The sequence below is a fragment of the Lactuca virosa genome, chromosome 6, assembly GCF_052849685.1.
Source record: "Lactuca virosa cultivar CGN04683 chromosome 6, Lactuca_virosa_CGN04683_v6, whole genome shotgun sequence".
Taxonomy (NCBI): Eukaryota; Viridiplantae; Streptophyta; class Magnoliopsida; order Asterales; family Asteraceae; genus Lactuca; species Lactuca virosa.
This window is the reverse complement of record NC_136431.1, coordinates 224,612,138-224,625,374: the sequence shown is the minus strand read 5'-3', so window position 1 is coordinate 224,625,374 and position 13,237 is coordinate 224,612,138. Positions and strand designations below refer to the sequence as shown.

Here is a 13,237-nt window from a genome sequence, read left to right as displayed (position 1 = left end):
CCCTTGAACCCCAATCACAATAGCAAGGTCTTACAACACTTAGATGCATTCCTTGAGACTTATAACACTTATATAAAGTGTATAACTTGTCATAGGATGTCTTAACTTTGTCAATTAGTGGTTTAAAGTCTAATTGGATACATATATGTGTGATTATATGTTAACTAGGATCATTGAGTGTGTACAAGTCTTCACTTGACACTTAGCATCCTACATCCTTCAGTTCATCCAAACCACCATCAGCAGGTGAGTTCATACCCCTTAATCTATCTTTTAAATGTTTTTAAATGCTTTTATGGGGGAGGATACAAGTTGAACAACTATAGTTATTATATCAATCACATATGATTAATAACTACCAAACAAATGATTTTCTTACCTTTCAAACTGTTTTACTACGAACTGTTTTACAAACTCTTTTCCTAAAACCAATGATTTTACTTAAACTCTTTACAATTATTTTTCCTATGCATGTCAGTATATGTATAGTTCTATAAGTAGTGTTTGAAGGACTTAGAACGGCTAGCTCGCCTTGTTTCTTTTTCCTCGTTGGGATGTGGCTTCAGGATATCGGCTATCCGTCCGAAGGTCGTCCAAATATTAGTTATATATCATGTATACACATACTGTCATAAAAGCTTCTTTCGGTCAATTCAATACCTTGGGTAGCAAAGGTATACATCCACATCATTTTACTAGTAAGTTACTATAGGTGTAACTTAGGGAGTACTAATACTATTACTAGATCAATGAATCACAATGAGTCAGTTCATTCATGAGTCTATACTAGATACTATATGAAGAGATACACATACATGAATCCTCTTACATGGATACACATACATGAATCCTCTTACATGGATACACATACATGATTCCTCTTACATGGATACACATACATGAATCCTCTTACATGGATACACTTACATGGACACACATACATGAATACTTATACCTAGACGCTATATGATGAGATACTATTACACATTACATATGTAGATTAGTTCTGTCTGTCCTAGTACGAAAGGATACTTTACGGGACTAACCATTCCGAAACCCAGCTGTTAGCAACAGAGGTAATGAACATCTACGGATGCCTACGGTTAACACTTATACTAGGGTACCTTTACGGGACTAACCATTCCTACCCCCTGCTGTTAGCTACAGAGGACAATGAACATCTACGGATGCCTACGGTTGATTCTATATGGATACTTTAGGGGACTAACCATTCCTACCCCCTGCTGTTAATTCAGAGGACAATGCCCATCTCCGGATGCCTATGGTTAATACTTTTCGACATTATCTATATGTTGTAATACAAAACATACAGGTCTTGGTAGAAGACTACTTTCAAAACATACAGGTCTTGGTAGAAGACTACTTTCAAAACATACAGGTCTTGGTAGAAGACTACTTTCAAAACATACAGGTCTTGGTAGAAGACTACTTTCAAAACATACAGGTCTTGGTAGAAGACTACTTTCAAAACATACAGGTCTTGGTAGAAGACTACTTTCATACTTATAGAAAATATGGGATTTTCTAGGGTTTCACACTTACATCAAATGCTTCATTCAAACATTTACATGGCATTCATAACAGTTTTCCAAAACAAAGTAATGACACTTAAATACTTATGAATTCACCAGCTTTATGCTGATCTACTCTTTCAAAATGACTTGTATTCTCAGGTCACCAGTAGACAGGTACGAGGATCAGGTTTTGAGAAGACGGAGCACAGTCAAGACTCGTCTTTTGTTTTGATTACATTTTTGGTGTCTTGTTTACAATGAAAGAACACATATGTATTAAAACTTTACTTCTAATGCAATGGATTATGTTGTTGCTTGTTTACTACTATTCATTGTTGTGATACTGTACATGACGTCCTCCACCCCTGAACGTTCCGCCGTTCTTGGTTTTGGGGTGTGACATCTACCCATGTTTTACCCAACATATTTGTAGATAAAAATATATATACTGTTTAAAACTTGTATAAAACATCAATTCAACAGTCACTTCAAATAAACAATTAATATATTTACACATAGCATGTATTTTAAGGTAAATACTTCATATATATGTGTAAGGTGAAAGTGACTATACACTCACCTGATTTAATGAAAATCGGACAGCAATTCGTTTCCTAAAATGATCATTTCTAATAAAACCGAGAGTTTTATTGAGAAACCGGGCTCTGCGAAAGGTCGGGCTTCAAAACCGAAAAGATAAATTTTTCGGGCTTCTCGGGCATTTCGTGGCGTATTCCGGACTTTGGAATAAGTACCGGGGCTTCGGGGGAAGTTGAAATGAAAGAAATATTGAAAAAAGGGCTAAAAATGACAAATTTTCAAAGTATACCCGGGAGGTCTCGCACCCTCCTATTTATAGGGGCGAGCCTCCTGATCCAACGGCTGAGAAGCCACCAGGTGTCGCAGATCGAAAGCTCGCAGGGGATGGCTCGCATGAGGGTTGCATGTGCGAAGGGGCTGCTGGCTTCTTGTGATTGGACCGAAGCCTAGGTCCGAAGTAGGGATGGTTTGTGGCACCTGCGTGGGTTCGGACGCACGAGGGAAGAGGCATGCGTCGCACTTCTAGTGGACCGAACCTCGGACTCGAGAAGAACATGAAACACCTCGCCAGGTGACTTCGGTGACTCAGCCAATTTCCGGACACGTGTCGGATGCGAAGCGAGGACACGTGGCCGAAGTCCACGTGTGCGAAATTCCTCGGTTTTGGGGATTTTTCTCGTTTTTCGCGCCAAAACTTCTAAAATCCATAACTTTCGCATACGAGCTCCGTTTTTGATGTTCTTTATATGCACGCGTAGGTAAATCAACGCTCTACAACTTTCGTTTAGACTTCGTCGGCTAATTTTGATTTTAATTTTTATATTATTATTTTTAACAGACCAGGACAAGAAATCCGTTAAAAATTCATAACTTCTTCATCCGACGTCCGTTTTTGTCAGACTTTTTACCGTTGTGCTACTAATGACGAGACCTTCGATTCTCGTTTAGGTCGTGTTGGCTAAAAATCACCCGATCTAAAATTCGAGTTTTTAGTTGTCTATTGCTAAGCTGAAACTTCGAAAAATCATAACTTCCTCATACAAAGTCAGATTTGGGCGTTCTTTTGATACCTACTCTCAGTTTAACGAACACTACAAGTTTCATTTAGATCACTAAGGCTAAAAAGTAGTTTATCAAAACTTACTTTTTACGACATTCAGCCACGTGCCGGTTTTGTCGCGAAACTTCGACAGGTCATAACTTCTTCGTTATAACTCGGATTTCGCCATTCTTTATATATCCGTAATCCTTGTCACACCCACTACAAGTTTCTTAATAGATATCAGCTTTATCTAATATTTAATTTTGACGCTCATTTTTATTCTTAATTAATTAAACCCTAATAATTAAGCATAAAACACATAATTCACATAAAATTCACATAATTCCTTTTCATTTATTCTAAATGAGTTACAAAGGTTAACCTAGACCATTATGTCAATATTAATGCCTAGCCTTGAAACACGGGCATTACAACAGCCTTCCAAACTTGTTATGGGCACTACGAATTCGTAGTGATGCCGTTCGGATTAACAAACGCGCCCGCAGTATTCATAGATTTAATGAATAAGGTGTGTCGTCTTTACTTGGATCAGTTCGTCATCGTCTTCATTGATGACATACTTATATACTCTCGTAGTAAGGAAGAGCATAGTCAACATCTTCAGCAGGTCTTGGAAACATTTCGATCAGAGAAGCTCTACGCGAAACTCTCTTAAATGCGAGTTTGGATTCGAAGGGTCAAATTCATGTGTCACATTGTTAGTGAAGAGGGAATTCAAGTAGACACTTCCAAAATCCCGGCCGTTGAGAATGGTCAGATCCGAAGACACCTACAGAAATTCGTAAATTTCTAGGTCTCGCATACTACTATAGTAGGTTCCTTCAGAACTTCTCACGATTCGCGAAGCCCCTTACAACTTTGACCCAGAAGGGTGTGGCCTTTGACTGGGAAGAGAAGCAGGAGAGAGCGTTCCAAACGCTAAAACGAGCCTTGTGCATCGCACCGATACTATCCCATCCAAAAGGAATAGAAGACTTTGTAGTCTATTGCGATGCGTCCAAATCCAGGGCTCAGTTGCATTTGGATGCAACGAAGTAAGGTCATTACCTAAGCCTCCCATCAGTTGGAAACCCTCAAAGCTAGCTATGAAATTCACGATCTAGAGTTAGAGGGCATCATTAGAGAGGATCGTTCAGATTAGTGGACGATTGAAAGACTCTAGTGACCGGCAGAAAAGTTACGCATGGCTTTTCGAGATTCTCGCTAGAATCGGCCCTGTAGCTTACAAACTTAACTTACCCCACGAACTCAGTAACGTACATTCTACTTTCAACGTCTCGAACTTGAAAAAGTGTCTGTCCGACGAGACTCTTGTAATCCCACTCGACGAAATCGAGATCAACGAGAGCCTCAACTTCGTGGAAGAACCTGTAGAGATCATAGACCGAGAGGTCAAGCAAACAAAGCAAAGCCGAATCCCGATAGTGAAGGTTCGCTGGAACGCCAAGCGAGGACCGGAATTCACTTGAGAGCGAGAGGATCAGATGAAACTGAAATATCCTCGTCTTTTTACTTAGTTATTTGTAACTACCTATTTGCTTTATCTCTAATTTCGGGACGAAATTCCTTCTAACGGGGGGATGATGTGACAACCCGAAATTTCTATTCTATACAACCACTCACTTCAATAGAAGTCAGAATTGTTTCTGCTAACTTTTAAGCTTTTTGGAGTCAGTTTGAATGTTTTAAAGCTTAGTACTTCAAGAGATAACTGGAGAGAGGATACTCTAGGGTTTATTGTGCATCAATAAAGTCTCAAAACTCCAAGAGTTTAGAGTTTACGGCCCAAACATGGTGTTTACGGACGTAAACTCTAAGGAGTATAAATATGACACTTAGTCATTTTTATCACTTTTTACCATTTCAAGCCTAGAAATCACATTTCTCTCTCAAGTAGCATCCGATTTTCCTTCTTGATCTTCAACTTTGTAAGTGTTTCTTGCCTTAATTAGTTGATATCCTTCATCGTCTAGTGATCTTACATGATTTCATCCATGAAATCATTCCATTTGTGTAGATCTTCAAGTGTTCTTCATTTCACCAAGAACACCAAGAACACACACTAGTCTTCTTGGACTTTAAACACCCTTACAAGCTTCTATATTGTAAGTACTCTTACCTTAGCTTGTTATAGGCTTGATACACTTTTTAAAAAACTAGAAAACAACAAGAAACATAAGATCATAGGAGTTTATGGCCAAGACAATCTCCTTGGACCGTAAACTCAAATGAAAGGGCCATTGCGAGCCCTAGTCCCTTCCTTAGCCTTGGATACTAGTCTAGATCACTTCCTTGAAGTGCTTAGGACCTTAAACATCGAAAAGATCAAGAACACATAGAGTTTACGGCCGTAAACTCATTGAGAAATGGTCAATGGGCCGTAAACTCTATAAAGTGGTGCCATTGTGCCACTAATGCTTCCTAAAGCTTAGACTTGAAGTAAGGATACTTCTTTATGACTTATAAGACCTCAAAACACAAAATAGTAGAAGTTACCATGGGCTTACGGCCGTAAACCCATTAGGACCGTAAACCCAAAACCGTAAACTCATGAAGAGTTTACGCTTGGACCATAAACTCAAAAGTAAAGCCCTACAACCCTTAGATGCAATCCTTGGTACTTATAGCACTTGAATCAAAGTGTTTTCCATGTTTTAGGGTGTCTTTACTTTATTAATTAGTTGTTAAATGACTAATTGGATACATATATGTGTTATTATATGTTAATTAGGATCTGTGTGTGTGTTCAGGTCTTCACTTGACACTTAGCATCCTATACGATCCGTTCATCCAAACCACTCACTACAGGTGAGTTCATACCCCCTTAATCAACCTTTTAAATGATTTTAAATGCTTTTATGGGGGGGGGATACAAGTTGAACTATTATAGTTATTATATCAATCACATGTGATTAATAACTACCAAACAAGTGGATTTCTTACTTTTCAAACTGTGTTATCAAACAAACTACTTCAAACTGTTTTACAAACTCTCTTTCATGTTAAATACTTTTATTAAACTCTTTTAAACTTATATTTTGTTAAATGTGTATCTATATAGATATAGTTATATAAGTAGGATTGAAAGGACTTAGGACTGATAGCTCACCTTACCTCCTGTTCCTTGTCTGGTTGTAGACTTAGGGAATCGGTTGTTTGTCCGAAGGTCGTTTGAATCCTAGTTATATATTATGTACATGTATATAGATATAAAAGTTCCTTCTTTCTATTCAATACCTTTGGGTAGCAAAGGTATACAAACATGTTCATACATACAAACAATATTACTAGTAAACTATAATAGGTATAGTTTAGGAAGTTACTAATACTATTACTAGAACAATGAAACATATAATGAGTCAGTTCATACATGAGTCAACACATACTATTATGAGAAACAGAGAAAACATACATACATACTAGACAGAGAGAGAACATACAATACAGCTTGTACATACTATACATTATACAAGAGAACATACTATTATGAGAAACAGAGAGAACATACATACATACTAGACAGAGAGAGAACATACAATACAGCTAGTACATACTATACATTATACAAGAGAACATACTATTATGAGAAACAGAGAGAACATACATACATACTAGACAGAGAGAGAACATACAATACAGCTAGTACATACTATACATTATACAAGAGAACATACTATTATGAGAAACAGAGAGAACATACATACATACTAGACAGAGAGAGAACATACAATACAGCTAGTACACACAATACATATATAAGAACACTACTACATTTATGTGAGCCATGTAATGTGGCATGGCATCACCTGTCATGGCTCGTTTTGTATCCAGAATCTGCTTAAGTGGAGAGCGTTGAGTTTGTGTATAGATCTATACTGGATTGACTATCCTACACCTTGCTGCTAGCTACAGTGGGACTTGCAAGTCTACGGGTGCCAAACGTCATTCCTTCCGACGTCTTTCATCGTCGTGTTTCTAGTCGGTAGTATGGTACAGGCATATCACATGGTACTTAAATAACAATTGGTTTAAGGTAGTTAGTATAGAAGTAGTTACTTAATACAACACTACAGTACTATTTTATTTCCCATTGCATTCACTTTGTGATCTTCACACTGAACAGTAATGTAAAAACTATATTTTTGGTTAATGATAGTCAGATTTGGGAAAATACATACTCTTACAAGAGATACACACACAAACACTTGATGCCTTGGTAAAAGGCTACTTTTAGTAGAAAAACATAGGGTTTTCTAGGAGATACAAACATTTACAAACTTACAAATCACATACTTACAAACACTTTCATACAAACAATGACACTAAAATACTTATGATCTCACCAGCTTTAAAGCTGATAAACTCTTTCAAAATAACTTGTATTCTCAGGTCACCGGTAGACAGGTACCGATGCCAGGTTTTGAGAAGATGGAGCTCGTTCAAGACTCATCTTTTATTTTGATTTATATTTTTGGTGTCTATTAAACTTGACAGAACACACTTGTATTAAATTATATTATTAATGCAATGGATGATGTTGTTGCTTGTTTACTACTATGCATTGTTGTGATACTGTACATGACATCCTCCACCCCCGAAATATTTCGTCGTTCCGGTTTTGGGGTGTGACACATTGGATGTAAGACCATGTGGGGTAGCCCATGGCAGTCCTAGGTAAAGACCATGTTGGGTAGCCTATAGCACTCTTACATGTTTTTATGTATGCATGGCTTATGTGATATGTGTGTAGCTTTAATTAGCTAACATGATATGTGTGTGTGTAGTGTGTAGTATGCTCTGGGGAACTCACTAAGCATTTCGCTTACAGGTTGTTGATTTGTTTCAGGTACATCTGAGCCCAAGGGCAAGGGTAAGGCGTGATGGTGCGGCGTGCACTCTATCTCTCTTTCACTGATATGTTTGGGGATACTCTGATGATTTAAATAAAGTTGTAATGAATGTTGTTTTATAAACAAATATGTTGGGATTTCATGGTTTATGCAAATCTGTTTTATTAATTAAAAATGAAAAAATTTCCTTGAAAATTTAGGTAGTTACAACATTCATATACTTCTTGAAGAACGAACTAACATTATGTTAAATAGTGAAATAGCTACCCTAATTCCTCTTAATATCCTCATACTTTACTAGAAGTTGACCATTTTGTCCTTAATATACCTAAAGTTCCCTAGGTTCCTATGTATTCTTGCTCTAGATTTAGCTAGCTTGTAGATTATATTCTCCACTAATTTGTATCCTATCTCTTATAGATTTCCTTCTAAGCTATGGACTTAGATATGACTACAACTTTCTATGCCTCAAGATTGGACTCATTATACATTTTTTTGCCATGTCTCTTTCTTCGTTCCTACTAGACCCTAAAAGCTCCATAAAGCGAGCATGTTTTTTCCTATCCTTTACTTGTACCACCTCTCTCTACCACTATGATTCAGTATGAACATTAGCATTCCCTAAAGACAACCCAAGGGTATATTTACCTACCACTTTCTCTGTTTTGGTCTTCAATTCTGAAACTGGTCTACACTCCTTGCATGAATATAATTAGCTTCTGTCTCTGCCAATATCATATCCCTAAAAGTCTCAACTATTTCCCTTTCTAAGTTTACATAATCCTTGGTCTGATAACTTTTCTTCCTCATCCAATGCTCATTTTCAAGAGGAAATTAATCGGCATCCAATTAGATGTGTTGTAAACCACAAGCATCACCCGATATTACCTTGTAATCCATGCATGTCCTTAGATCCCGTCTTCGTAAGGAAAAGGTAGTCGATTTGGGTGTTATACCCGCCTATTATAAAATGTAATCAATTGGTTAATTAGAGTGTATTTGGCAGCAAACTTTTGGGAGCTTTTAGCCTTTCACAAGAAGCTCGATATAAACAAACCGTTTTTGATTTTCATTACGTGCTTCTAGCTTTTAGTTTACACAAAAAAATTTAAATCTAAAAGTTACTACATGTAACGTTTGATAAAAAGCTATTGAGTTTTTTAAATCAACTTCTAGAATTTCCCTCAAAAATATATTTATATATTTATCTTTTTGAGTAAATTACTGAAATCGTCCCTATAGTTTGGTAAAAATTACACGTTTAGTCCCTAACCTTTTTTTGCACTCGGATAGTCCCTATGGTTTGATTTTATTGCGTTTTCCGTCCCTTGCATACATAAAGTTGGGTACCAAACGTGCAATTTTTATCAAACTACAGAGACGAAAAACGCAAAAAAATCAAACCACGGAGACGATCCGAGTGCAAAAAAAAGTTGGGGACTAAACGTGCGATTTTGACCGAACCATAGGGACGATTTTAGTAATTTACTCTATCTTTTTTATTCAATTGTATTTTTGAGTAATTTTACACATTTAAAAAGTTTTCAACTACCTTTGTCACACTCATATAACAAATAAAAACTACATCTTCCATCTTCATGAATTTTAATTTATGAAAAAGCTTTATAAAAAAGCCTTCCTATTATGTATGTATTTTGAGATTTTTATTTTGTTGATGTCGCATGGTCTTTTGTTGAGACGGCATGAAAAAACTTAGCAAAATTACGTTATTATTGTTGTTGCTCTAAAGACGATAAAAGCATTCTTTTCGACTGTTTTATGTTTCAATGAAGGACGTAATGTGATTCTTGAGCATAAGCCACAAAAGTTCTATTTGAGATAATAACTGAAAAAGTAGCTAATAATTAATAATAAAAAATAACATTTGATAAAGTAGATGATAAGGTAGCCGGAAAATGTAAAACGACATATAAAAGTATGTGGAAAAATATGAACGAATTCTAAAAACGCCCTATAACCTAGTTGAAAATTTACTCGGCCTAGCTTTTTAAAAAGTTAAAAAAATATCGAAAGATAAGTAGCTTATAAGGTAGCTAGTACGCCAAACCTAGCGTTACAAAAAAACGATGTCATATATAGTAGCGAAAAGCATCACCTATGTTATTTTGATGAAAACGCTAAAAACATTGGTCTTAAGTAATTATCATTTAATTTTGAAGATGATAAATTGCAATATTAGAAAAAACATAAACACGTGCATGGTTTATTTTTATATTAGTTTTATTGGTCCCATTTTGTGATAAATTATACGTAACATGAAAATAACGTGTACATGAGATCCAGACGTTCAAAGAAACAGACAAAAAGAGTATAGTTGTTATTTACTAATCTATAATATTATTTATAGTACGGTAGAAATTGAAGACAATATACAAATAGACAAATTATGTACCACAAACCTGCTCCTAGTTTTAAATTAGTATTCCAAATAATAATTGAAGATGCCATCTAGAATTTGAAAAACCAGACGAGCACATTTACATTTGCGTCTTCATAATCTGCATATAAAATAGCCAGATGTTATATATGTACTTGCTATCTTGAATTCAGAAAAAAATAGCAAGAAGGCTTCATGGGTTCTATACAAAAGAAACCACATGCCTTGTGCATACCAGCCCCAGCACAAGGCCATATTAACCCCATGCTAAAAGTTGCTAAAATTCTCCATTCCAAAGGCTTTCATATTACCTTCGTTAACACCGAGTTCAACCATCAACGACTCCTCAAATCTCAGGGCTCCGACGCCCTACATGGCCTCCCTTCCTTCTGCTTCGAGACCATTCCTGATGGCCTTCCGCCGGCCCAGAACCCTGATGAAACCCAAGTTTTCCCAACCTTATGGAAGTCCATGGATGAAACTTGTCTGGGTCCGTTTAAAAGTCTGCTTACCAAACTGAATGCTTCATCTTCACCGGTGACTTGCATAGTTGCAGACTTATTCATGGGCTTCACCCTCGATGCAGCCAAAGAACTTGATATCCCCGAGATAGTCCTATGGACCAGCGGTGTTGGTGCTCTAATGTGTGTTCATGAGCAGCACAATCTATTGGAGAGAGGTTTGGTGCCACGTGAAGGTAATATATATACTTAATTTCACTAATTTGTTAAGGATATGAAATACTTATATGTATACGTGTATACATACATACATTCATGTACGTATACACTGTAGTTGCTTATTTGAAAGTAATTTCTTTATGTTTTCTTTCCACAGCATCGAGTTTTTTAGCAAATGAGCATTTAGATACCATGATTGATTGTGTACCAACCATGTCGGGTATGCGTCTAAAACACTTGCCTTCATTCGTTAGAAAGACCAGCCCTGGTGATGAATACATGCTTGAAGGTTTGTGTTTACAAGCAGAGAGAGCAAAAAAAGCTTCTGCCATCATCTTCAACAGCTTTTATGAACTAGACAGCGACCTTTTGGATGCGCTTTCTTCAGTCTTTCCTCCGTGCTATGGTGTTGGTCCGTTTAAGTTACTAGAGAAGGAAATTGATGAATCAGTAGAGTTCATCAAATCAAATCTTTGGAAAGAAGAGAACACCTGTTTGAAATGGCTAGAATCTAAACCAAAATCATCGGTTATTTATGTGAATTTTGGTAGCACTACAGTGATGTCACATCAACATCTGCTTGAGTTTTGTTGGGGACTTGCAAAGAGCAATTGTCTGTTCTTATGGATAATACGTCCAGATCTTGTGGATGGCAAATCTGCAGTGCTTCCACCAGAGTTTTTGGAAGAGACAAGCAGTAGAGGGATGTTGGCTAGTTGGTGCCCACAAGAACAAGTTCTAAATCACCCTTCAATTGGAGGATTTCTAACGCATAGTGGATGGAATTCGACAATTGAAAGTATTTCCAGTGGAGTCCCAATGATTTGTTGGCCGTTTTTTGCTGACCAACTAACCAATTGCTGGTCGTGTTGCAACAAGTGGGAGATTGGCATGGAGCTTGACAGTGATGTAAAGAGAGAAGAAGTTTCCAAGCTAGTCATTGAGTTGATGAATGGAGACAAAGGGAAAGAGATGAGGAAGAATGCAATCGACTTGAAGAACAAGGCCGAAAAAGCATGTACCTCTCCTTTTGGTTCATCCATTGTTAATTTGGAGAAAGCGATTCATCTGCTACACGGATCTCCAAATAATTAATTATCTGTTTAAGATACATGTGAGTTTATGATTATATTCTCCTATGTACCATTTGTTTGCTCAAAAAGATTGATGTTTTGTTGTTGATGTAATTTCATTCTCTTTCCTTGATCAATCTGCAAGATTAAAACATTAGAGTTCTTACAGTTGATGTGAGTTTGATGTAATATCATTCTCTTGCATCTATAATCCATCACTAGATTGACATATCGTCCATTAAATATATCTACATAGCTTTAATTTTATCACTTTTACCACCTACAACACATTAAACATCTGTTCAATCATAATAATCACTAATTTATTCTGTGTATTGAACATTGAATAATAATTCAAAATTTAACTCCACTCTATATCATCACCAACATTCCATTAAACATGTATTTAATCCTAGTCACCATCTTCAATTTGCAATGTGGATGCCCTAAGTTGAGGAGTTGATTTTAATGATTTGTAACTAAATAGTGTACTCTGTACACTATTTAGTTACAAATCATTAAAATCAACTCCTCAACTTAGGGCATCCACATTGATCTTGACCATATTGAATATGCGTACAAAAAAACTTGGATTGCGTGGACGAATGTAATGAACAGCAAAGCTAAAGACACTACTAGAAAATATGCCTTCAATGACATACGGACTATGCCACATACTCTTTACACCATCTTTACTATCATAAAATGAAATTAAAAGAAATACATATGACCCTTGTTTTTTTGTCTGTAATATTATATTAATTACCTTGTCGTCTTTTAATTCCCCTTTATACATATATAGGCGGCATGCATAGCATCGTCTTTCATTTCCCTCGTCGATCTCTCCGCTATACCAATATCCGGTTCACTTCCGCCATGCGTGCAAATCATGTTTCGTCAAGTAGCTTCTCATCTCCTTGACCTACCACCACTTACTCCGCCACCGCTACCACCACCACCCACCGCCTATTCTCCACCGACGTCACCAATACCGCACCGGGAGATGAAGGGTTTGTTGAGGATCGGAAGAAAGTTGTTCCGAACATAGATCCACCAAAGACACCTCTCGAGTTAATTTGAGATGTTTAAACCTCGTAA

At 36.8% G+C, this 13,237-nt stretch overlaps 1 protein-coding gene across 1 annotated transcript; it reads left to right on the top strand.

The window, feature by feature from the left end:
• The first annotated feature begins 10,429 nt into the window (after positions 1-10,429).
• LOC145120028 (7-deoxyloganetin glucosyltransferase-like) lies at positions 10,430-12,406 on the top strand. The gene is made up of 2 exons (XM_079055815.1): positions 10,430-11,083; positions 11,224-12,406. The coding sequence occupies exons 1-2, from the start codon at positions 10,582-10,584 to the stop codon at positions 12,159-12,161; spliced, it is 1,440 nt and encodes a 479-aa protein (XP_078911941.1). The 5' UTR covers positions 10,430-10,581; the 3' UTR covers positions 12,162-12,406.
• The last annotated feature ends 831 nt before the right edge of the window (positions 12,407-13,237 follow it).